The sequence below is a fragment of the Athene noctua genome, chromosome Z, assembly GCF_965140245.1.
Source record: "Athene noctua chromosome Z, bAthNoc1.hap1.1, whole genome shotgun sequence".
Taxonomy (NCBI): Eukaryota; Metazoa; Chordata; class Aves; order Strigiformes; family Strigidae; genus Athene; species Athene noctua.
The window spans coordinates 14,686,280-14,713,156 of NC_134077.1; the positions used below are offsets into that span (position 1 = coordinate 14,686,280).

Here is a 26,877-nt window from a genome sequence, read left to right on the forward strand (position 1 = left end):
GCAGACTATTTGCAGTCTAGCTGCACAGACTACAGGCGTGTTCCAGGAAGAGTTAAAAGAGCCACAAGACAAAGTACTAGAAGCTCTAATAAGAACGCAGAAAGCGAGCAGAACATACCGCAGCCTCCTAAGCGCAATGTATCATCAATTCAAGCGATGTACCAGCTGGGCTCCTCGGGCACAGAGGGCCGGCCGCGCTTCAGGCCCGACCCCCGGCAGAGGAGTGACAGGAGGAGGGCATCCCCGCCCGGAGCCGCGGGGTGACGGAGGCGGCACGGCCCCCCAGCGCCAGGGGTCGGTCCAGCCGCCGGGCTGCTGCCGCACGTTTCGGGGGATTTTCCCGGGGGACGGCAGAGCCCTGGAAGCGGAGCACGGGCAAGCCGCTTACCCCTACGCGGGGAGTAGAGGGGCGCGGACTTCCCCTCCCTCCCCCGGGCGCCATCTACCAGAGTCCCACCGCCGCTTTCGCCCGAGTCAGGGCAGAACCGGTCCCTCAGGCTAGCTCCGGCTCTCAGGACACAAAGGGCCACGACGCGTGCCCGAGTCGACGCTCACCACAACCGGCCGAGCCAAGCCGCTGACGGGCCGCCGCCACCGCGCCACCCCGGAGCCGAGCCCCGACCCGCCGCCGCCGCACCGACGCCCGCCAACGGCTGTGAGGCGGCGGCCGCAGGCGGCGCGCGGGCAACGCAACGCGCAGGCGCGGGGCGAGCTCCGCCCGGCCGATGGCCCCCGCTTGGCAGCTCCCGCCGGCCGATGGCCCCCGCCGGCCGATGGCCCCCGCCCGCCCGATGGCCCCCGCCCGACCGATGGCTCCCGCCGGCCGATGGCCCCCGCCCGGCAGCTCCCGCCCGGCCGCGGGGGCGGCGGGACCCCCCGGGGAGCGGGTCTGCGTTGAGCGCCCCGCGTCCCCCGGCCGGGCCCAGCCCGCGGCTGCCCTCTGCGCCTTCGCCTCCGAACCTGCTGACCCGAGAGGCTGGGGGGAGTCTCACGCGTTTGGAGAAAACTGCCCGCGGAGACGTGTTGGGCACCTCTCCCTCAGCGGGGAAAGCCGCGCACCTGTCCTCTGCCCTGTGGCGACAGCCCGGCGGCAGTCGGGCAGGCTGCTGCGGGCCCGTACGGCACGGTTTGCATCGTCGTTGGTAGTCGGAGATGGTGAGGGGAAGTAGGAAACACAGCTGTAAGAGACCAACGCTCCCTATCAAATACAGGAATTTAGGTGAAATAAGTAGAGTGAGCACTTACTTGTTCCACCACCTTGAAGAAATGCCTGAATCCCATAAAGCAGCTCTTCCCTCAAACTGGCTCTTGTCCCTCAAACCACCTTAAACCAAGTCCCTTTTTACCTTAACTGCAATCGTGACCGAGTAACATACAGATGGAAAACACCAAATATAACCAACAAAAGTAATCCAATTGTTCATAGTTTTGTTAATTAAGTGGTTCACGCTCATGTTGGTCAGTTACTTCACTGTATCCATCACCATTTGTTTAATCAACTACATTAATCCACCCTCTGATCTCAGGTTTCTACATTGCTCCAAATACCCTTTCTCCATTTGAGAGCAGAGCAACTGCTATGAAAACAAAAGGCAATGTCTACACTGAAATTACCTCAAATTATCTGAAAATACCAGAGATAACTCTTGATATGCTTTGAAATACACTTCGAAAAACTCATAATATTGTCAGAGGCATTCTATTAATGGGAGGGGGAAAAAAATCACTGAAACTCAAATCTGTGACATGTGCCTGTTTCAAACTTCTCAGTTATTTCTCCAGATCTGAAATCTGTTTACCTAGTTTACAGAATATGACTCAACACAACATACTCTTGTGCAAATATTAGAGTTTAGAAATAAAAAATGTATGAGGCAAGACCTCAGTCTATCACTTGTACAGCATTATGAACAACTGTAATAAACAATACTGGGGTAAGTGTATATGGCGTCCTCAGAGTGAAACACAGCTATCAGCAGAAAATTACTTGTAATATCTAAAGATAGTATACTTTATCTGGAAAGATGCAAATTTTTTCCCATGACATAGAGTAACTACTCTAAATACTTTCTGAGGAAATTTCAACACTGACAGAAAAGCCAGTATTAAGATTTCAGCTCTATTTTGATCTAACAAGTGGTAAACAGATCTTTTAATTTACATATACTTCACTGGGTGCATTCTCTGGCTGAAAATCATCAGAATGTACCTGGAAGTTCACAGGAAAAGAAATTTAATGGCTGTACTTCAAATTAAACTTTTACAGCATAGTAATCACATCTGGTAGTAAAGCCTCCAAATAGATAACCTGCACATAAATAACTGTCTTAATCCATACTTCTTTTTTTCTGTTCTTGAACACCTGTGGTATGTGTTATCTACTCATTCTCCTGGAAGAAAACATTAATCTACTCTGTAGGCATAAAGACATGTGCTTCTTTCCCCCATTAAAAATATCTCTAAACTCTCTGATTAGCTACTTATATGAAGAAGTTAGTTGAGAAAGACTGAAGCCCAGCAAGAACTTAAAATTTCTTGTGCACATTATGCAGTTTATGTTGTTGAGTATGTGCACAATGCATATCAGTAAAACAGAGACAACGCAAATTTCCTTGTAGCATGAGATTTTAACATTTTAGGAAGCATGCATATGGGGTGATGCATCAGCTTTGCTCCTCTTAAGGAATATACACAATTTTGTGCTTGTGTGCGTGTAATTGAAGTAGACAGAAGTCACTTACTGACTTCTTTATTTGATTTTAACGCATTTATTAAAATAGAGAAAATAATTGGATGGGTTTATAATACTGTTCTTCCACTTGCAAAACAGATTAGATTGGTAGTTTCTGCAATTTAATACCAAACATTCTATTTACAAAGGCAGGCTGTGTTTAAAGTGACAGTTATGAAATTATTATCATCTTTGTCATTGAAAGATCTGCCAATAAACTCATGCAGAGTTATGACTGCATCACTACTTCCTGGTATGACCACATTTACATGACTCACCTAGGATTTTACATCCATTACTTTAAGAAAAGTATTTTGCAAATATTTTTAATCCTCAAGAGAAAGATTTTATTTCAATAGTATAAAAAGCAGCTTTCTATTGTTAAACAATTTGGTAGTAATATTAAAAAAAGAATTCATCTGTCACATTTACATTTAAAACGTGTTGCTATCTTCTGTGTAGCTCAAATACAGGCCACTTCATAACTTCGTAACTGCAGCAGAAGACAGAAATTCTGCGAAAGCTGTTTCTGAGGATTTGTTCTTCCAGAAATTCAGCGCGGACATCTGAACTTGCATTTCACAGTTCCTTTTATCTGAGCTAATAATTCTGTTAATGTATTTGTCAATCAGTGAAGCGTTCTAATTTAGCCTGTAGTGATTTAAAATTCCCAATATTAGTCTGCACCATTAGCGTTGGGCTCATAGACTGAAGTTCAACCAGGTAGCAACTAACAGCATCCAAGCAAACATTTGTGAATTGTCGCCTGTAAAGAAACCATAGAAAAATGACAAGCTATTTTTTGTTTCTGAATTCAACTAAAATAGAAAGTGAGCATTCTTTGAGTCTTAATGGAATAACATATCAGCAAAACATCTGTCAGCTACTTTTAAGTACTTAACCATTTATTAGAAAAACTGACTTTCGAAATTTAATGCTTTGACTAAGGTATAATGGGAAAATAAATGAATCACTACTATTCATATGATTTTAAATGTAAACAAAACATGATACAGTTAATAACAATGTAAAATATTTAATATTTAGCTACTACTTTAGATATGAATACAATCAATGTATATGTTATTAATTTAGGTAGCCATTTAAATAACTAAAATTAGTATCAAATTTAGGTACAAATTTAGGTACTAATATCTAAGTAGATACTAAAATTACACAATATTCTCTGAAGTTCTAATAAGTTAGAGTACTTAAAGTAGCTAACCATAAAACACCAAAAAAGTGAGAAAATATTAACTCTGTATGTGAATAGGGGATATCTACATGTATTTTAAAGAGAATCAGAAAAATTTATGGTTAGAAGAGTTATCAAGACTTTGCCAAGTTCTGCTTGTTGTTTCTGAGACAAGACAGTTCTGACTCAAGTTTGTATAGTCTATTCACAAAAGTTGCCAAAGCTAGATTCCATAATTCACATGCAATTTGTTCAAGTACATAACTATTCTTTTAGCTGGAAAATTTTTCTAATATCGAACCTAAATTCTTTCCTGTTGCAGACTGAATTTTAGTCTTGAACCTCTTAAAAATAATTTGGGAAGACCTATCCCCATGTTTAGGCTTCACTTTTGCTTAATACAAGAACTCAGAGCTTCTAGCCTTTCTTAATTAAAGAGTTCACTAGTTCACTGTTTCAGACACAAAACGCCTGATTGTTGTTCTTCCCCACTTTCCCGGATTATCTCAAATGTGTCTGTACTACTTCTTGAAGTATGTTGCCAAAATTTACAAATACTCCTCTGAGTACCTCATGAATCTTCAGTGAAGTGGAAAAAACTATTCAAATAGTTTGTAAGGAGGACCCTGCCAATTTCTACCAACTGTTTTTGGATGAGGAGTCTCAGTAATCACTGCTAGGAAAGAAATACTAAATTCACACCAAAAAAAGAGAAGAAAACCCTTGGTGATTGCTGAAGTGCAATGTTTTATCTTTTTCACTATTTACTAGGATATAGTTGCCTCTCTTACCTCTGAAGTACTCTGCTTGGATCATGTACATATCCTGATAATAATACATGAATACACTCTAAAAGGTGTAAAGGCTTTTTCATTCTATTCCAACATGGGTCCTAAGAAAAAGATTTCAAAGTATTAAGAAGGATAAAGAGAAATGTGTGTACACACAAATTGTCAGCTGTGGTAATTATTTATTCATTATAACAAAAATGTAAGAGAAATGGGAATTCTATCTTTATATTAAGTCTATATTTAAGTAGTATTTTGAGTTTAGAGTACCAAACCAAACCAAACCATTACCTAACAGTCTGTAAAGTAAGATTTTAGGAAGTTCTGAATTCCTTACACTGCAAGGAATCTGGGTGAAAAGAAGCAAGTCCATTACCTTTGTTTTAATTCTGTTTAAGTTTGTTCCAGAAACAAAAAGTTAAAAATATAACTTCCTATTCTTTATGCCTATTGCATCAATAGATTAGACAAATTTTAGTCATTAATAGGAAACAAATAAAATTAATACATTCAAGATATGCTGTTTCTCCAGCAGCATAACAATTCTAATACTATTTAATCCTAAGCTTTAGGTGAAGTAAAAGGATAAAGTATTTTTCCTCATACTTTAGGACTGAAGTGAATAAAATCAACAGGGAAAAAAAAAGCAGCATTAAAAGCCTGAGTGAAGAAAGAACAGAAAGATATGAAGAGATATTTTGATCTATGACACCTTACATTATTTTATGTTTCCCACTAAAGACAGAACTTGATAGTAGCTGAAAACAAAATTTTTATTTTGTGGCTATTTTCCTTACCCGTGCTTTAAACAACTGGTCATATACTTCAAGCAGCCTTGGCAATGGCACTCCAATTTCTTGCATGGTATATGTTACAAAACCTACGTCCCAGTTCAAAGTGCAGACCTGTTGCTCTAGAAACTGCACTAAAAAATCTGGAGGACAAAAATAATGGGATGTTTAGATTCCAACTTGTTAATGGGAGTCTAGCAAAGGAAGACATTTGAAAGATCTAAAGTTTAATCTTCTGTCTTCCACACAATTTGTACCTTTCTCCTGTGAAGCACACATAACAGTTGCCCCCAGTCTGCAGTGAGGGAAGGACATGCAAAATGTAACTGCCTCCAAAGATGGTATTAAGCTATCAGTAATGCATGTCAGGGATTACTCAATACTAAGTACTTTATTCTGCCATGGAACTATGCTGTTCAGAAATGTTTACTGAGTTTTGTTTCAGCACAAAGGAACATATTTCATTTGCTAGAATAGCCAGCAACACTACTGCATCTTTTATCATGTTTAAGTGTCAATAACAACAACATATTGTTCAGCACTAAATGTTCTCTTACAATACTAAAATATTTTACAATATATTCTCCATGTTTTTATAAAGTACCAAGTTGTCAAAATATGTGAGCATCTCAAAAGTGGAAAGTAGCTCCAAAAAGGATCCTGTAATCTCCTGAATTCTGTTTTTAGCATCTGCAAGATAGAAGCAGATACCTTCAAAAGACAGCAGATAAATGTGGCTGCCTAGAATCTTACTATGTGTGTGAATACACATTTTTACTTTGTATTTGATACAAACAGAATTTACTGCTTTCTAAAATGGCATCTGCACAGCCATCCAGAAAGAACTGTTGCTGCCTTCTAAGCTTCATTTACTTCACATTCAGGGTGAAAAACTCAATTCTGGTTGAATCCCTAGATAAATTCTAGGAAAAACTGCACCTGTAAAAACTAATGGTTTTGTAATGATACAATTATACTGTGTTCACAAAATTAGAGACCAATAGGAATTTTATTTCTACTTTTTGTCTAACTCTTCTCAATCCCTTGTCAAAATCACTGTAATAATGAGCAAGTACCACAAAGCCTTTGTTCCTAATTTCCTGGACAAAACTGAAAAATACTATGCAGCTACCCTCAAAATCAACTCCATCACTACTGACAGTTGAAATTATTTGTGAAGTTTTTCACTGTATTGAAGCAAAAAATTACTAAGGTAATTATGTATCACAAAATTATCAATATTCTTTCCTTAAAAAAAAAAAAAAAAGAGACAGACATTTCTTAGGTTAAAACTTTTTTTTTTAAGAGGCTAAAAAGAAAGCTGAGATCCATTCAGGTACTGCATATGTTATTTACTGTGCTGGCTAAACAACTTGCCTAAAGGAAAGTAACGAGGTGTGCCAGCATATATCTTTCCAAGCAATACCATCTTCAGACTAAGGGCTTGCATTCTGTCAGCGGGGCTCAGAGACACACTATCGCTCAACTCTGAAAGTAAAAAGAAATAATTTAGAAAGAACTTCAGAAAAGAATTCCACATTTATACATTACTACACGGAGGTACTTAAATTTAGTACTAACACATCAAAATCTTACACTACTGTCAGTGCAAAAACAACTTTTCGAGGTGTGTATGCATATATAGTCACAAATTTTTATGTTTCCTTTAAGTTCCATACAAACCTACTTAAAAAAAAAGCCAAAGAACCCCCAAGCCACACCAACAAAGCCAACAACAACAAACCCACAAAAAACTCACTACCACATAGCTTTTCCCTCACTGTCTGTGTTATATGCACAATGGCAACCTGGAGCACAAAATTAATGAAAAAACAACCAACCAGGAAAGAATGAATTACCAACTCTCATGGTAAAGGGTGAGGCAGATTATCACAGCTGACTGGCCAGGCTTGCAAAACTGTGCCTACTACTCTGCTTCTCTAGAAATGGACAAAACCCTTACACTTCCACTCCTGTCAACATTATAAAAATGCTGAACTCCCTGAAGATTCTTTAATATTTGTCACAATAAATGTAACATTTTTATTATAATTTCCTAATAAAACCGTCAGACAAAATTTCACAGGTATTCAGAAGTCCATATATAATGGCATCTACGAACAAGAATTACTCAAGCCATACATGCAATATGCTCCAACATATATGTAAAACTATTACTTTCCTGTCCTTTAGGCACACAAGCCTAAGGTAGTAAGATCAACAAATTACTAGTTAACTATGCTTACCAAAAATGTTACAGAATAGTCCAGAAAAGATGCATCTCATTTGGACAGCATCAGTAGCATGCTGCACATCACCTTAAAAGCTTTAATTGTACTATCTTCCTATAGTTCTAGCTTGTACCATTCCTACCATTAAGACCTACCTTTCTCAATGATTTCCTGCCAGAGAGTTTGCACCAAGATAGGATCAGCATGATCCGCACAATGTATAATTGCAAGCTTACATTCTGAGAGCTTAAAAGGGTCAGCAAATTCTCCATACAGCTGAAATAAAAATTACCAGGCTTTACATTTCAAGTAGGATAAAAAGATTTTTGAAATCAGCTTTTCTTTATTTTGTATGGTAGACATCAGATTAGTAAAGGTGCATCTTAAGTAACTGCTGTCAAACACTAAATGATTTTTTTTACTACATTTAGTTTCACTTATTAAATACAATCTCCAATTTTATATGAAATTATAATTAATACTTAATTTTCCAACGATTTTCCCAATAAATGAAGAAATCTAAGAGACTTAATGAAGAAGATAAACACATGGAAAAAATTAAACTACTAAAGATTGAAGGAATAACAAAGTACAGAAAAAGTCTAGGCTAACAGACATTCTGAGACCAGGAGTGCCGAAGTGTCCGTTAGTTTTCCTAGTCAGCATACGATCATTTTTTGCAAAACATTTTTTTCCCTCCATATGTGAGAAATTGACTTTTAATACAAAAATTTTAATCACCTTGGTTATATCCATAAGCTCAGCATCAAGCTGGGAGATTGCATCTTGCACTGAGGAATGATGGGAATACTGCCGTTGTAATGTATCTTGTATCTGAAGCTGGATCCTCGCAACCTTGTTTAGAAAGAAAACATTTCAAGATTGTATTAATTTAATCAAATCGTAATAATACAGCCAGAATTAACTTTAAATAATTTAAATGTACAAATGTTACTGTCTTACACCTCAGAGTCTCCTATCAACTGCATAACTTTGCCACATCGGGAAGAAAGCACACAAAACTGTTTCTACAGAGTTCATAGTAAAAATGTCATGTGCCAATGACACGAAGTGAAATAATGCATTTATGGTGTGTCTTAGATTTAATATTTTTTCTTACATCCATTTTCTCTTCTAGTTCATGTAGGAATTCACCATCTGCAGCTATAGAGGATATGGCAGTGGAACTTTTGGCACTCAAAATGGCACGTGCAATGTATTCAAGACGCTGCTGAAGAGAAATTTCTGTGCTGCAAAACAAATAACCAAATTAAAATGGGTACTTAATATAATTCGATGATTAGTTCTATTCTAACTAGACTCTGAGAATTAGTATAACATTTGCCCTGATTTTACTAAATCACAGAATCATAAAATGGCTTGTGTTGGAAGGGATCTTAAAGAGAATCTTGTTCCAACCCCCCTGCCATGGGCAGGGACACCTTCCCCTAGACCAGGTTGCTCCAAGCCCTGTCCAGCCTGGCCTGGAACACTGCCAGGGAGGGGGCAGCCACAGCTTCTGTGGGAAACCTGTGCCAGTGTCTCACTGTACTCACAGTAAAGAATTTCTTCCTTACATCTAATCTAACTCTACCTCTTTCAGTTTAAAACTGCTACCCCTCATCTATCCCTACACTTCCTGATAAAAGAGTCCCTCCCCATCTCTCCTGTAGCCCCCTTTAAGGTCACTATAAGGTCTCAGCAGAGCCTTCCCTTCCCCAGGCTGAACAAACCCAACTCTCTCAGCCTGGACCTCATCAAACAGGTCCATGTCCTTTTTATGTTGGGGGCCCCAGAGCTGGAAGCTGTATTACAAGTGGGGTCTCACAAGAGTGGAATAGAGCAGCAGAATCCCCTCCATTGACTTGCTGGCCACACTTCTCCTGATGCTGCCCAGTATACAGTTGGTTTTCTGGGCTGTGAGCACACGTTACTAGCTCATATTTAGTTTTCCATCCACCAATACTCTCAAGTTCTTCTCTGCAGGGCTGCTCTCAATCCACTCATCCCTCTGTCTGTATTTGTGCTTGGGATTGCCCTGACCCATGTGCAGGACCTTGCACTTGGCCTTGATGAAGGTCATGAGGTTCACACGGGCCCACCTCTCCAGCCTGTCCAGGTCCCTCTGGATGGCACATCCCTTCCCTCCGGCACGTCGACTGCAACACACAGCTTGGTGACATCAGCAAACTTGCTGAGGGTGCACTCAATTCCACTGTCCATGTCGCCAGCAGAGCTGTCAAACAGCACCTCTCCCAGTATGAGCACTACTCACCACAGTTCTCCACTTGGACATCAAACCATAGACCACAACTCTTTGAGTGCAACCATCTAGCCAATTCCTTATCCACCAAGTGTCAAATCCGTGTCTCTCAATTTAGACACAAAGATGTTGTGTGGGACAGTGTCAAATGCTTTGCACAAGTCCAGGTAGATGATGTCAGTTGCTCTTCCCATATCCACCAACACTGTAAACCTGTTGTAAAAGCCCACCAAACTTGTCAGGCACAATTTACCCTTAGTGAAGCCACATCGGCTGTCAGCAATCACCTCCTTATTTAACATGTGCCCTCACAGTTTCCAGGAGAGGGTGTTCCATGATCTTGCCAGGCACAAAGATGAGACTGACTGGCCTGCAGTTCCCTGGGTCTTCCTTTTTTCCGCTTTTTAAAAATGGGTGTTGTTTCCCCTTTTCCAGTCAGTGGGAACTTCACCAGAGTGCCATGACTTATCAAATATGATGGATAGTGGCTTAGACACTTCATCCGCCCTTTCTCTCAGGACCCACCAACACATCTCATCGGGTCTCATGGACCTTCAGGTTCCTTAGGTGTCTCAAACCTGATCTTCTCCTACGGTGGGCAGTTCTTCATTCTCCCTGTCCCCGCCTTTGCATTCTGTGTCTTGGGCAGTGTGGCTGGAGCTCCTGACAGTGAAGACCGAGGCAAAAAAGTCACTGAGTACCTCAGCTTTCTCCATGTCCTGGGTAACCAGGTCTCTCACTTCCTTCCAGAGAGTGCCCACATTTTCCCTAGTCTTCCTTTTATCAGCAATGTACCTATAGAAGGTTTTCTTGTTGCCCATGACGTCCCTGGATAGATTTAATTCTGTGAGGGCTTTGGTCTTCCTAACCTGATCCCTGGCTGCTTGAACAGTTTCTCTATATTCCTCCCAGCCTACTTGCCATTGCTTCCACCCTCTCTTCCTTTTTTATGTTTCAGATTGTCCAGGAGATCCTTGTTCATCCATGCATGCCTCCTGGCATTCTTACCTGGCTGCTTCTTTGCTGACATGTATCGCTCCTGAGCTTGGAGGAGGTGATCCTTGAATAGCAACCAGCTTTTCTGGGCCCCTCTTCTCTCCAGGCTTTACTCCACATTCTTTGCCAAGCAGATCCCTGGAGAGGCCGAAGTCTGCTCTCCTCTAGTGCAGGGTAACAAGCTTGCTATGCACCTTCCTTAATGCCCAAAGGATCTTGAACTCCACCATTTCTTGGTCACTGCAGCCAAGGCTGCTCTTGAGCTTCACACTCCCCACCAGCCCCTCCTTGTTGCTGAGAACAAGGTCCAGCATAGCACCTCTCCTTGTTGGCTCCTCTACCACTTGGAGAAGGAGGTTATCATCAATGCATCCCAGGGACCTCCTGGATTTCTTATGCCCTGCTGTGTTCTCTCTCCAGCAGATATTGGGGTGGTTGAAGTCCCCCATGAGGACCAGGGCCTGTGAACATGAGGCTCCTCCTATCTTCTATAGAGGGCTTCACCTGCTCAGGCTTCCTGGTTGGGTGGCCTGTGGCAGACCCCCACTATAACATCTCCTATCCCTGCCTTCCCTTTAATCCTGACCCATCAGCTCTCGGTCGGCTCCTCACCCATCCCCAGGCAGAGCTCCCTGCACTCCAGCTGTCACTGACATCAAGGGTGACACCCCCTCCTCGTCTCCTCTGCCTGTCCTTCCTAAAGAGCCTGTATCCCTCCATTCTAAAACTCCAGTCATAGCAGTCATCCCACCAGGGATTACTATTCCCTAATCATGCAGGACATAATCCAACCATGTAATCCCATTTTTGTTGCAGGCTCAGTTTTAGTGTACTTCTCAACCCAATACTCCACAGTTATATTACTGCGTTATAAAATTCTGTGTAATGACGACTTAACATATAGTACTTGAGAAATAATTTCAAGTTGATGTATAATACATAGAATAAACATATAATTTCTTTCCAATAACAGCCTGGATTAGAAGTTAATATATTCTATTCATTTAAAAATTTTAGCAAACATCTTTTTCTTGGCCTTTTCTTATAATACTTACACATAAGGTTTTGATTTTTGTTTGTTTGTTTCTTCCCCATTTACCTCAATATATGCAATAAATCACACATAATTCATACCTATGCAGGTCAGCCAACTTAGCCAAGACTCTGGCTGCATTACTAAAATTCCTGTTTTTTTCAAAGTATCTCCACAGTAAATCCATGTAACGGACTTTGTTTTGGTCAATCTTGGTCATCCGCACAAGGTAGGGTTCCAAAAAGGGGGCAGTAACCTGCAAAAGTCATAAAGTTAACATTTGTAATTCTTGCTCTCTCCTTTTTTTTAAAGCGTCAGCATTATTACAATTAACTCTTTCAGTTCGGTAGAACCCTCCAACAAATTATTCTGTTGTATAGAGATGAGCTCACCTGTAACAGTTTGTCTGCCAAGTCAACTTGTATCAACCAGTTGTAAAGCGCAATACTGAAAAGTTCATCTGTTGAACGCTGAGCCAACTTTAGCATTTGTTCAAACTAAGGGAAGAAAAGGCCAAAGCTGTTATTCCAGAAGTGGTCACATTTCATCAAGCACTGAATAAGTATGTGGCAGTACTTAGGTTCACATTATTTGCATAACATCAATTCTATGAACATTCCGTATATAAAGAAACCAATTCATGACAAATTTTAACTTTTATCTACTTTGCTAAACTAGTACATAACTTAAAAAAATAAACTCTACACCACTTCAAATCACACTGTTTTCTGGAGTGCAGTCATGACTTACATGGTGCCCTGCTTCTTCATTGCTTAGCATGTTGGGGTCAGATGACAGCACTGGAGGACCTGGCTTTTTGGGTACACTGGGAGACTGAGGAGCAGCTTTACTTTGATTCACTAACTCTTGAAGGGTGTCAGTGATACACTTGTAGCTGTTCAATCTGTAAATAGAGCAAAAGAAAAGAAAAGCCTCACAATTTTCATTGCAAGTGTCTATGAAATACTCTTCTCAAATGTGTTATTGGATGTCTTTGTAAATACAATTACTAAAATTTAGAAAAGGTCAAGGATTATTGTCAGCTAGTTGCCAGTCTAGTTCCTTCTCAGTCATCTTTCTAACAAATATTTCTGTAATGTTCAGATTACAATGTTTTCTACATCTATCGGTTTATCCTCTGTTCCAGATTAAGCTGGTACCATATTAATGATAATCAAGGAGAGTATGCTGGGCAAAAACACCTATATTGTGTCCCTTGTTATAAAATACTTGTTTGTCATTATCCTGCAGACCTTCCCCACAAAAGGTTCTTCTCCAGCCACTTGAAATAAAGCACCCCATATAATGGTAATAAGGTATCCTGAAAACTCACCTCTCTTGAAAAGCTTGGAGTCCAACAACATCCTCTTCTGGTTCTCCATTTTTATAGAAATGAAGGCCAAGACCTTGGGGATCTTTCTTCTCAGCAGCTGTAAGAGAGAGTTCTACTACTCCCTCATAGAAACGCACTAAAAAAAGAAAAAAAAAAAATTCACTGTTCATTATTGTTTTAAATCTATGACAAAATGGTATGTGACATCAAACACTTCCCATTTTAGCAAGCAAGAAAAAATAAACCCTGTTCACTCTGGTCTGTATCGTATAAACGTTTATGCCTGTACCTAACCTGTGGGATTATATGCAAGTCTGAAGTTACATATTTGTACAGAGGTTGAATCTTGACTGTTAAAACCAGTCATATCTACATTTAAAATATGTGCTAGCTTCTACTGCACAAAACTGGATTAGAACCATCTTTCAAAACAGCCTATTTGGTATAAAACCTTACCTGTGGAAGTACCCTCTGCTTACATACAGTCCAACAATTTTCCTAAAAACATTTTTACCACATATATGAAACAAATGGACGCTGCAATGTGAAATAATTGGATGGGAATATTTTTATACAGAAATGGGATTTTTAATTGGTTGTTGAAATCTAGAAAGGCTTTAAACAAGAACAGGTTGATGTATATTAATTGTTAGAGTTATTAAGAAACTATTTATGGTGAAACACTACAAAATGAGTCCAAAGTTAGTAAAGAAAACAACAAAAAAGAAGGTGGCACAAAAGTACACTACAGGAACCATTTACCAGAACATGCTCAGTGATTGCCTCTTACCTTGTCTATATTGTGCACAAACGTTAGCAAGGTCTACTTGATTGCTGATCTTCTGGTACTGTTGCAGTGATTCTCTTAGCATCTTCTCTTTTTCCACTTTGCTTTGAGCCTGTCGAGACCGCTGAAGCAGTTCATTTGCCTGAAGACAAATGATGCAAAAACAGATTCACATGAACACATAATGAACAGATTATGGATATTGTTCTAAGTTAATGAGTTATTATTCCAAACTTCAGAGCTGAAACAGTAGAATCATCCTCTCAAAGCACTTGGTAACACCAAGTTTCCAGCAGAAAGACTGTACAATGGCAGTAGAGAACGACTTAAGACTTAAGCAACCAACTGATTCCCCATTCTCTCTTCACCAGATACTTTCTTTAAATTTATTTTGAAGAGCTTCAAAAGGTGAAGTTCTTAAACACAATTATCTTTCCGCAAATTCCATGAAACTAGTCAACAGACAGAAAACAAGAGACTGTGCTGAGGAAAGACTGGAGTAAGAACACATTTTATCAACGTCAAGACAACAGTTTTATTAGATATCACACTGAAGGTAGGGCCCCTATGAACACTACAAATAACTGCAAATGTTGCAAACCAGAGATTGTATCATCTTCAGCATTAATCAACTATAAGACATAAATACACACACAACCTTCCTGCATTAGCTCTTTTTCTCCTGGAACGACTTGACTGTAATGACTTATAAGCTGTCCAACTTACCTCATTCGAACATGTTCTAAAGTTGTGTTTTGGTGCTGTAAAATCTGGAAGTGCACTTACCTTGGAACATACAGCATCATCAGTACTATAAAGAAAAGGACAGGTATCTTGCAAATGGGAAATGATACCATCCACGGAAGCATTATCTCTGATGTAACAGTTCATGAGAGAAGCAATGAGTGCTCCAGTCAACTCTCGGTCTCTAATTACTAAGTCTTTAAAAGCAGTAATCTTCAGTTGTTCTTGAAGTTCCTGAAGACAGACAGAATTTAATTAGTTTACCAAAGTGTTTACGTTATTCTGTTTAGAGATGTCACAGTGTTACAGCAGCAAAACAAACTGTTTCCAGTAAATAAAAATACACAAAACACCAGTGACTAAAGTGCACAGCACAGAAATGCATTATTTAAAACACACATTGTATAGCAAAATGGAAATAATAAAGCAAGCCCTATCAGTGAAGTCACTAGACCCCTGGATACCAAAGGACAGTGAGAATTCCTCTTAGCAGACTTCCTCTGCCATCTTCACTATGTCACTTGTTTCAGAGCTCTGCGAGTAAGAAAGGAATTTGTAGTTTCCCTAACTTCACAGGGCACTCTCAGAACACACACCCTATAAAATGAGTATGTCAGTTTTTAATAATGGAAACCATCTGAGTACTGTCACAGATGAAAAAAAGACATGCATAAAAAGGAGGAATTTTAAAAGTCTGAGGTCTTTATACTTTTTTATATTAAATTACATTGAAGGTGTTTGAATTTTTTTTTAATTAAGAATATTTGCTGACGTAGAATTGTCAGTAGTGTCTATGGATGATCACTGACAGCATGAAAATAGTATTACAAAAAACCTAAAACTACTGAAGACAGAGGAAAAGGTTCCATTTGTTAAACAATGAGTTAACTCCTTGCCCAACTCAAGAGAAAAGCTGCCTGTGTTAGGAATCACGTGAAGAGCTCCATCTTCTGTGCATCTGTAAAGTTTAAAAATTGTTCTTTTTACCAAAGAATATAACTTTTCAGATAATCTGTTTTCCTAACTTCTCAGATAATTTGTTTTCCTATCAAGTGCTAGGATGGAATGCCTAGGATTCAAATTAATAGCTTCCTCAAGGGCTGGATTCAAATTCAGCATTAGCAAAGGGTACATAGGAGTAGCAGCCACAGTTCGGCAAGTTTCCTTCTTTACAAAAAAGGAGAGGTTGAAAGAACTCGGATTGTTTAGCCTAGAGAAAAGAAGGCTTCAGAGGCAGTGTGTGGAAACTTACTAATATTTATGGGAAGGTGTAAAGAAGGCAGAGCCAGACTTTTCTCACTGGTGCCCAGTGATAGGACATGACACAATGGCCAAAAGCTGAAGAAAAGGAAATTACATCTGAAGATAAGAAAAATCTTTTTTACTCTAAAGGTGGTTGAACACTGGAATAGGTTGCCCAGAGAGGCTATGGAGTCTCCATCTCTGGAGATCTTAAAAACTTTACTGGATACAGTCCTGGGCAACCTGGTCTAGCTGACCCTGCTTTGAGCAAAGGGCATAGATAATCTCCAGAGCTCCCTTCCAACCTTAGCTGTTCTGTGATATTCTGGACCTCTACTTAAAAGTGCAAGGGTTTGAGACTCAACAATCCTATTGCTCTCCACTTTTAAACCTTTACCAACACCAAGGCAAAAGTGAATTCCTCTCAGCTAGACAACATTGGTCTATTTCTCTTGGCACATTCTGCAGAATGTACTTAAGGGGAAAACACAGTAATTTATAAAACCAGACTCACTATTAATAGACAATAAAAGTAAAATAAAATCTACTGTTAATGATATTTTCAATCTGCTAAAATTGGGTGATGAGGCCAATACTACACATCAGTCTCTTAAAAATAAACACAACCTGAATAAAAATCCCAGTGTGATTTAAAATTTATTATATACTCCTCAGTGAATTAAAGTAATAGTCCTTTGGTAATGTTTAGGTAGCAAAAGAAATTCAGATGTTAAATACAAACAAATTAAAATCATATAATTCAGATCATACCTTCTCAAGTTCACCTACAACAACACTGAATTGGTGCTCACACAGCAACTTCCATAAAGCTAATGCCTGGCAGGTTTTGCAAACAAGCTCCTGGATGCCTTGAAGTGAGGTCTTCTCAGTTAGCTGTGCCTCAGCTAAAAAGCAAAGAGACTGTCAATAATTAACTGTTTACATGTTTCAAATTAGTGTGTAAATTTTTGAGACTTTACAATAACAATCTCCTAAAATTTCTGGGGGTTTTTTCTCTTCCATTGTTGATTAATGCTGTCTAGCTCTCTTTATAGGAAAGTGCCATGTTAACATTTCCCCAAAACAAATAATTCCAGCCATGCAACACAGGAGGTATAGTTTCTGAAAAAGAAATATGGCTCTGTGTGAGTGCACTGGATTGACATCAGTCTAATTTTTACCTTTTTTTTTTTTTCCATAAATAGTTATTACAAATGTATTTATGATGAACATAAAAGAAATAAAAAGAAAACCATACAGATGCCTTTTTGTTTGATTACCTGTACTTGGTTTTAGAAAGAACAATTACAATTACAACTTTGGTCAACACTGTCTACACTATCTTTAAGGGAACAACTGCTACAAAAAAATAGTAACATTTAAATCTGGTAATATGTATTATATTTACTGAAAGAATAATACGGACATACTTATTACATGGGTGGAATTTATGTCTACTTTAGAGTTCTTACAGTTCAGAAATGGGACAGCAAAAATTATATTGTGTCCTTTAGTAATCCAGGAGGGTTTATGGGCTTCAGAATGCATAAAAATTAAAAATAATTATTAAATGTTTACCAAATTCTACATAATTACTTTTAAAAAAATTACATTCGTACTACTGAAAGTGAGCAGCACAGAAAAAGAAGTAGAAATTAAAACCTAGGATGATAGCCCATGTACCACAACCATCTTCAGTTCTGTATAAACATCAGCAATACATCCCAACTTGTAATGCAAGTGCTGGGCAAAAGCTACACTATAGAACGATGTGAGTTCAAATGCGCTGAGTGACAGCTTTTTATTTCTAAACAAAGTTTTGTAGACATTTGGCACCTTCCATTACAGTATTTTTTTAATAGGACAACATACTGACTTGTCTCACAAACGAATTGCTTACCAATTGCTATGGTGAAAATATAAATTGGTGTGCAGCTATTAAGTACTGTAATGAGGAGATGAAACAAACTTATGAAATACGGAGAACATTAGGAAGAAAAAAACCCAAGACAGGTAATTGTGCAAAGAAACCTCTGGGTTTGTATTTCAAGGTTGTCTAAAAGGTGAAAATAGGATAAAGAGAACATGTATCTACACAGAATGGAAATTTAGTTTTTTGTACGAGAGAGAAAAGTTTAAAAGTGCTCTGAATTTTCAAGCACTTTTATTTTAGCTTAATAAATTGACAGATAAAATTTGTGTTTTGCGATGGCTCAAGACTACTAGACATTATTGTGCTGAAACCCAGATTCTCCAGAGAGATACTGTCCTTTGTGGACTGCTTTAATTCGTTGCAATATTAAAGCTTTTAGTGTTAAACTGAAAGATAACATCTGCAGTGTGTAACAAAGTCTCTTGCCACAAGTCAGCCTAAACGCTGGAGTATTTCTTTATCTTGACTTGAGTTCTCATTCTGGATATATACTTCATCTCTAGTACAGTGCTATGTAAATGCTGTTTTCACACCCACGTCACTGCAGAAGCACCGCTCCTGATGGAACAGTATGGTACGGTAAGGAAGCAAGAGCAAGGTGCAAGCAAAGTTAGTTTCCAAACTACCATGCTTTTTCTGAAGAACTTATTACTGAATATGGCATATTGATTAATGTCAAATTTTTATGGAAAAAAGGCATTTTTATTCAGAGGTTTTAACAAAAAAAATCGAGAAAGACAACATCCAAATGCATAATTTCCTGATACTTTGTCTTCAAAAGTAACTACATACCGTGGTACTTCCTCTGGAGTTCTTGTTGGACTTGCTGAGAACTTCCACCATCAGGCCGCATGAAACCCAGAAGCCTCTGTTGAAGATTGGCTGGTGTGCTGAAACTTCAATTCCAAAATAAAAAGAGATACTAATATGATTACAAATACTGCACCTTCTAAAAATGAGGTCTAACAACTCATTTTTAGCATCTGAATAGTTGAAGGTGGAGATCATACATATACATCAACTCACAGATATGCATGGTAGTTTTTCAAGAGCTGGACATTAAGTATCACTAGTAAATTTAACACAATTAATAATACCTTGGGTTTCCAAGAGCTCCTACTGTAGCAAACTGTGAATTTCTATCCAGAAATTCTTGTAAACCTTTCAGTTCTTGTAGTACACATTCCAGCACATGGGATGGAACACTACTTTCTACCTGCAAAAGAAAGCAGACTTCTTTACAGAAAACTTAGTTTCCAAACCCCTTTCCAAAAATTTACAATTCTAAGTGAAAGCTACTAAAACAACAAACACAAAGAGCGTACAACAAATAAACAGCATAATAGTAATGCTATCACTAGAACACAACATTATTATACCACAAATAGATCAAATTACAATAACAAAAATCAAGTTACAACAAATTAAACAACAGAGATCAAATTACAGTTAGGTTTCTTTAAAAGTAACATCCAAAACAGCAGTTTAAAAAAAATCTGAAACCTACAATTACTCCTCAGTTAAGAGCACAGCACTTAAGAAAACATTCAAATGATTTTTTTTTTTTCTTATTAGTTTATGATTGGGAACAGAAGTATAACACGGCTTAAGACATACTTTAAGAAACTTTCAAAAATATAAATTATTTTACATACTGCAACAACTTCTCGATTGCCGCTTTTGAAAACTCTCTCCACAACTATACTGCCATCCCAAATATTTCTGCAACACAAAACAATACTGTGTTAAAAGCCAAGTAATTTAAGCAATTATTTTTGCAAGTCTTTATGTATAATATCTTAAACAAAAATGGTAATGCTTTTTACTTCAAGGTTTACAGTAAAAATTTTATTTGGATGAAAATTAAACATTCAAAAAAAGTTACCATTATAAATTTCTGAATGGTACAGATATAGATAATTAATAAAATTTCAAATTTTAAAACTTTAATCAAATGGAGTTTGATACTCTCAAATACTTTAAATATAGGCCAATATTATTCCCTAGAAATACTGTGTAGGCAAACAAATCTTGTAACAAGAAATTTCTTTCCCAACCAGCATGCAGAGATGACTAACATATGAAGAGCTCTGTTCTTGCTTGGGGTGTTCAGTAACACAGGACTCAACATCCAGGCAACAGAATCCTCTTTAGTTTTGCTTCATCGCTCCGATTTGAGCATTTTGTTTAAAGATTCTTAACAGGAAAGACTTCAAGCCAGGACTTTGATCCTGTAAATCCTTCTGCATTACTGTTTCATCCTTTAGTAGGAATATGAAACATAGGTTTGAAAAATAAAACGTTTCAGTTTTCAGAGTTGTGCATATACACTTGATTACAGGATTAATGTCAAAGCAGCTTTCCTGTCCCAGCCGTTTACTGAATGTATTATTATTCATAGAGCTGTAAAGAGAACATATTATATCAACAAGTACTTCGTAAACACAGCATAAAAATGCAGTTTACTAATTTCAAATTTAAAATGCTATTAAGATAGAATTTGCTACCTACTATCATTAAGAGAAAGAAAAACTATGAAACAGAGTGACAGAATCTCTTTTTACACAAACACCTTACCCTATAATCCGAGCAAAGTATATGCAGATGCCATTGTGTTTTCCAGAAAATACTATCTCAGGACCCATCATTCCACTAATGGATGTACCAGGGTGAGACATGGAATTCCCAGAAGGAAACATGGGAGTTGATGTAGTAGCTTGCACACCTAGGGTAAAAGTAGATAAATATTACTCATTTGAATGCAAATAAAAAAGCCTAGTTGAAAAAAAAAGTTCTGCATTTCTCCAGCAGAGGCAAACAAGGCATTACCTTGCCCAGGTGCTGCCAAAAAGCTAAAATTAGGATATGGACTATCAAAAATCAAAGGGAAACCTAAAAGGAAAAAGAAATAAATGTAAGTTTGTTAAAAACAGATAAAAAACCTAACCAAAATGAAATGCATAAAACTCCTGTGAGAAAGCAGCGAAGTTGTTAAAGTACCTTAAAGTTAGAACCAGTCCAACAACTTCCATTTATAGTTAAATACCAAACTGCACTCATTTCTTATCAACGCAACACTCTATGTGAACCAAATGGATACGCTTCTTTCAAGAGCGGTTATTAGGCACTTTTTTTCCAGCATTCATGTGTTATTTATTGCACACCATCTGTTCCCTGCATTAAACATAATACTGCCCACATAATTTTTCTTGTTCTTCACCTTCTGACTGCTCCCATTCCTGATATGGGCACCAATCCTCAAAGCACTGACTTTCAGTCATCTAGATCTTTTCAAAGAGTATCAATTTTACCTCAAAGCACTCAACTGAAAGAAACTGGTATTACTACTCTTTATTTTTACATAAGGCAGTTGAACAAACATTACAGCAACACTGTTAACTTGGAACATTCAGTTTGAGACTGTCCATGTCATCAGATTCAGCTGTGAACTGCAATTCTGCAAATTAAGTCTGAATACCTAAGAACCCCAAACATGAGCAACACATGTGGTCATCTACAAAAATGTCCATGTACCATCAGCATATAGGATGATACATCACAGAAAAGGCAAGAAAACTGGCACTCTAAAAATCTGGCTTTTATCAAAGAATCAGTCTTTCTTACCTTATTACTTACAACTCTCTCAACAGTGCAAAGGATAACAAAATCCTTCACTAAACAGTGCCAAGGCATTCTCAGAGCACATTCTCCTGTGTGCCAAGCAAAACACAGACTTGCAGAAAAGCAGCATGCAAATGCATGACTAGACTTAGAACAGTGAGAAAAAGAGGATTAAAAGTGCCTCACTTTTTAATGTTAACATTATTGTAAAGTAGTTTCACATGCTAAATTTCAAGGTGTTTTAATCTATTTTGGTCAGCAATATCTGACCCACCACATGGGACATCCACAATATCAGAATCTTAACTTCACATGACAGTTCTCTACCCTTTGAGCAAATGGAGTAAGTAGCAGCAGAAGAATGGTGCCATCTTCCACCCGGACCTGTCACTGAAGCAAAATGGAAACATATGCTTTGATACTAGGTTTCAAAGAGGCATACATGACAGCAAATAATAAAAACATCCAAAAATCAGAAGAGTCACCTTATTGATTACAGAGCTTCGTGTGTTTTCCCCCACACCTTACCTTCATTCTCAGTCTGGTCCTAGCACCTGTTCTCCTCATAGCTACTGTCCTCTCCAACTCCGATTTAATCTTAAATTCTTATACCTTTCTCAGCTCCTGCCCACATTGCCATTGTTCCACACCATCAGGCTTGAAAAGTGATGCCACTGATGCCTTAAAAATAGCCACTCTTCTTTCTGTTTTAATACTAGTTAGGAATTCTGAAAAAGAATTTTTTTTTCCAAACCTTCATCCCGGCTCAGTGGACCTTTCTCCAATATTTATGAATTTGGATATATGTCAAAAATGGTACTGAAATGGAATTTCTTTGCATTCCAGGCAATCAATTTTTCTTCCCCATTCTGTGTAAAATTGAATGCCACATGCAGATAAGGGTAAAGGATCTTGGAAATCAATGAATTAAAAAAAAAATTTAATTCAGTAATTCAGAGTTCCAAATCCATCATTATTAATTTCTTTTTAAAAAAACCCTTAAGATCTGGAAGTAACACATGTTAAGGGACAACTTCCTGAAGGAACTGTAGAAATGTAAGTGTATCTGATTAATACAGAAAGGCATCCACTCCAATAAGCATCAAGTTCTGAGGAGAAAGAATAGGCATTATCCTCATTTGTAGGTGGCACTGAGACCTAAGCAGAAAGCAAATGTTGAAGCTAGGAGGAGAAATCACTCCAAGAAACTAACCCATTTCTTGATCAAAATTTTCTTTTCTTCTCATAAGAGTATCTGTAGAGGTATAACAATGACGCTATAAGAAGATACTCTGTTATAGCACACAACAACCAACTAATCTTTGTAAAGTTTGAACTGTAGTATCAATAAATGTTCTCTGGCTGCTGCAAGTGCCTCTGGCAGCAACAAATATATACCTTCTTCCATAATCTTAAGAGATTATATACAACATCCAGACATAGTTTGAGATCAGATCACCCCCACACTAAATTCAAAAAACACTTGAGAGTAAACAAAAAACACCCCTGTAATTAAATTAGCCAGTGAGTGGAAAATCAGGGACGATTTCAGACAAAATACAGCATATTTAAAGGAAAAAACCCTGTCCAAAACCATGAAATGCTTGCTACTTACCAGAAGGAACAGAAGAACATGGAAGAGGCCCAATGTTGCTTGGAGCAGGCAGAGCCGATGGAAATCTCATTCGTGCTTCTCCACCATACCTAAAGTTTACATGCAAAGACAAAAATTCCTCACACTTCATACACACTCTGTTTAATTTTCTTGTCTTTGAGAATTAACAGCAATTTTGGCATTCTTTTAAAATGGGGAATAAAAAAAACACCATAACTTTTCAGAAATATTTGTAACTGATAATTTTAGCAGAAGACAAGAAAACTAACTGAATATATGCTATATAAAAAGCATTAACATATGCAATTGCAAAGGTAAGTTAGATAAACAACTAAGGGGGTTTTTTGTGGATGTTTTAAATTCTGTAGTGATATGATATGATATGATATGATATGATACGGCATTAAAGAGAAACCTACCAATTCTCAAAATCAGGCTTATGCTTTAGTATCTTTTTAAAGTTTGCCTCCAGAGTGAAGTGGACACAGTTGAGATGACCCATGCTTATCCTTCTATTATCCATAAGTAGTATCCATCCATCTCTCCTATAGTTCTAGTTGAACAGTTCTTTACATCTTCCCTTTCTAACACCCATCTCCCCAGTTATCCACATTTTCTTTAATGTAATTGAGTTTAACAAAGAGTAACTATTCACAGCCTACTAAGAATAGCTGAGTTTACCTAACTCTCGAAGAAATTTTGGAAAAGAACAAGCAAGCTTTTGGGAACATAACACTCAAACTTTATGGCAAACATGCAGTCAAAGCTGCACATTTTATCATCACTCTCAACAGCTCTTACAAAACCCTTTTTTTCCTCCAGGCTACATGCACTATGAGGACAGCCAAGAGACCCACAATAAACCAACTTGTTTAAGGCAGCTAACTAAAATATACATTTCTGCACATAGCAAGCCTGTGGAGTACTTAAGATAGATGACAAATTAATCCTCCAGAGTAGAAGTCTGTTACTTCCTCCCTCAGCCTGTAGTGGAAAAAACCAAACCAAACCAACCAACCAACCCCAACAACACCCGCCCCCCAATAAAATTATTATCTATGACCATCAGGCCCTCAACAGAATAAGTCAATTTGAATATAAATTTCCTTGAAACAATGGTGAACAACATAACTAATAACAGTATGTTAAGAAAAAAACACAAACAAAACAAAACAAAACGCTAAAACCCCACAGAAATGTAAAAATTTGTCTGTTCTTTTTCTGTCTATGGTCTCATTAAAGATATTACTACACACTGCACTTCAATGAACTAGGATACTGTGAAGTATAGGTAAGTGCATTTCAAGCAGATTAAACTATATTTTCAATAGCTTCCTCTACATGTGGAATACAAGCTTCCAAGAGGGGAACTAACCAGAAATCACCATTACAGGAAGCTTCCCCTGTTGATGAACCCTGAACTAGCACAAAAGCGTATTCCACCAGGTTTAAGAGTTTATGCTCATTTTAAAACAATGCTTACTCAGGCAGCAGGTTAAGAGCCTGCACAATTATTTAGGGGCTGTAGCAATCCTGAGCATAACATTCAGAACAACCTAGAGAATTGAAACTTACCTGAAGAATGCTCGAGTAGCCCAGGCAGATACTTCACTATCACATGCAGCATTAGAACAGGCCAAGATAAGGCAAGTGGCACAAGCCTGATCCTCCTGGAGCATATTGTACTATTAGTGTGGCAGCTTATATCAGGTTGATAAGAAATGTATTGAAGTTACATTCCTCAATAACAGAAGAGTAAATACTTATTGCATCATTTTATTTAGAAGGCAAGGAAATCAGTTCTTCCCAATTATCAACAGGAAGTGAAGCATAGTGAAGCATCCCACTGTAGCAGGTAAGATTTACACACTTTTTTTCAAACTCAGTAGGATTACTGGTAGGAAACAATCTTCACATCTGTCACCTAATTATGACTAAGATTCATGCAATTTCTACAGAAACACAAATTAAGATTGTGTTTGAAGAAAAAAAATCTATACAAATAGCTGTTTGCATATTCTAATAGCTTGTTAAAATATCACTTAGTATGTCCTATCAAATCACAAGAGAATAGATTACAGTGAAATTCACTACAGATACTTATCAGTACTAGTCAAATTAAAAGAGCTTCCCTCTTGCTTGTTTGCTATTTACCTTAAACAAAAAATAGACCAATTATACACATTTCTATTGGCCTTCCAATGTGAAAACCTGTTGTGGTGGTAGAAATTTAACTTTTGGAAACTCTTCCTTCCCTGTTCTTAGATGAACCCCTTTCCTAAACCAAGAACTGCATTACGCTTCTATGTACAAGACATACAAGAATTACACTTCCATTTTTAGTTATAAAATGAGAAGTTATACATACTTGTTTTATGTAGACAGCACAGGAGAAAATCTACTTTAATAAATGAAATGTTAACTACAAGTTTACAGCAACAGCAAAATGATGCTAAAGAAAGTGATTAGAAAATAAAGAAATTAGAAAATAAAGAATTAGAAAATAAAGAATTAGAAAATAAAGAATTAGAAAATAAAGAATTAGAAAATAAAGAATTAGAAAATAAAGAATTAGAAAACTTTCATTTTCAGAACAGGTCAAAAGTTCTTACCTGATGCAACTTGAAAAATCTTTCAATCTCTTCTCCATCTCCACCTGCATTACTAACAAGCAGGTGCCGCAGCTGATCAACAGGTCTGAGTTTATGAAACATAAAGCTCCCCTAAAAGTAACAAAATAAGTTAGAATAAAATCGCCTTTACTCTGTCCATCCCAACACCCCTGTCCCATGGTGCTTATCTTTAGCATTCTGAATTTTCTTTTGCTGTACTATTGGATCAAAGTGTAATGTCAATGGTGCCTAAAGTCCAGTTCCCATTCACATGCAGAAAATTCTCTATCAAGTCTAGGAAAGGCAGGAAAAATACTGAAGCGACTATAAACTCTCCATAAACAGTTAATTTTGCTGTTCTTAGCCTAAGATGAAGCATACAATACAAGCATTGTCCTGGTTCAACTAGGATAGGGTTAAGTTTCCCCAGCAGAGAAAGATGGGGAAGAGATCTCCAGCCAGGTTACTCATACCATGCTGATGTCAGGTCCAGGGGCATAACCTTTTTTTACTTTGCTTTTCTGGCTTTTTGGTGGCGGGACCCACGCATCAGCTTTGTTCCCTGATCATTTGCGGTATTTCTCTGTATATCGTTTGTCTTGTTCACTGTTATTGCTGTTTATTGTTGTTATCACTGCCATTGCTGTTGTTCAGATTGTTTATCACACTGATGTATTAAATTTCTTCTTATTTTAACCCAGGTTTGTGCCTAACTGCCAGCCCGACCGGCTGAGGGTAGGGAAGGGGCAACAGCAACGTGCTCTCCGGTCCCAGCAGGGCTTAAACCAACACAAGCATACAGCAAGTATATAGAGAAAAGAAAGGCTGTGTGTATCTCGCAAATCCTCAAAACTGCCTGGAAAGAAAGTGCTTGAAGAATTCAGGATCAAGAGCACAGTAAGACTTACACTCAATCTTATCTTGCATGCATCCACACTAACTACTGGAGAAGGTCCAATTAC

The 26,877-nt window shown here is 38.0% G+C and overlaps 2 protein-coding genes across 8 annotated transcripts in view; both read right to left on the reverse strand.

The window, feature by feature from the left end:
• The window catches only part of CPLANE1 (ciliogenesis and planar polarity effector complex subunit 1), a 59,077-nt gene extending 58,454 nt beyond the window's left edge, over positions 1-623 (reverse strand). Inside the window, exon 1 of one of the 2 annotated variants that reach the window (XM_074932304.1) lies at positions 389-623. In XM_074932304.1, the coding sequence (XP_074788405.1) occupies positions 389-442 (54 nt within the window). In that variant the 5' untranslated portion in view covers positions 443-623. Of the gene's footprint in view, positions 1-118 lie in introns of both variants that reach the window. The other variant, XM_074932305.1, reaches the window with a different exon arrangement.
• A 1,770-nt stretch (positions 624-2,393) lies between these two features.
• NUP155 (nucleoporin 155) overlaps positions 2,394-26,877 on the reverse strand; it is a 38,456-nt gene continuing 13,972 nt past the window's right edge. For 2 of the 6 annotated variants that reach the window (XM_074931757.1, XM_074931762.1), the window contains 23 exons: positions 25,916-26,026; positions 24,879-24,973; positions 23,304-23,392; positions 22,016-22,078; positions 20,897-20,959; positions 20,645-20,792; positions 19,723-19,789; positions 19,165-19,283; positions 18,860-18,963; positions 16,906-17,039; positions 14,935-15,126; positions 14,152-14,290; positions 13,362-13,497; positions 12,779-12,932; positions 12,421-12,525; positions 12,130-12,284; positions 8,857-8,986; positions 8,478-8,591; positions 7,892-8,012; positions 6,883-6,993; positions 5,512-5,648; positions 4,718-4,818; positions 2,395-3,497 (listed from right to left, as the gene is read on the reverse strand). In XM_074931757.1, coding sequence (XP_074787858.1) covers positions 3,356-3,497; positions 4,718-4,818; positions 5,512-5,648; positions 6,883-6,993; positions 7,892-8,012; positions 8,478-8,591; positions 8,857-8,986; positions 12,130-12,284; positions 12,421-12,525; positions 12,779-12,932; positions 13,362-13,497; positions 14,152-14,290; positions 14,935-15,126; positions 16,906-17,039; positions 18,860-18,963; positions 19,165-19,283; positions 19,723-19,789; positions 20,645-20,792; positions 20,897-20,959; positions 22,016-22,078; positions 23,304-23,392; positions 24,879-24,973; positions 25,916-26,026 — 2,730 coding nt within the window. In that variant the 3' untranslated portion in view covers positions 2,395-3,355. Of the gene's footprint in view, positions 3,498-4,717; positions 4,819-5,511; positions 5,649-6,882; positions 6,994-7,891; positions 8,013-8,477; positions 8,592-8,856; positions 8,987-12,129; positions 12,285-12,420; positions 12,526-12,778; positions 12,933-13,361; positions 13,498-14,151; positions 14,291-14,934; positions 15,127-16,905; positions 17,040-18,859; positions 18,964-19,164; positions 19,284-19,722; positions 19,790-20,644; positions 20,793-20,896; positions 20,960-22,015; positions 22,079-23,299; positions 23,393-24,878; positions 24,974-25,915; positions 26,027-26,877 lie in introns of all 6 variants that reach the window. The other 4 variants (XM_074931761.1, XM_074931758.1, XM_074931763.1 and 1 more) reach the window with 4 other exon arrangements.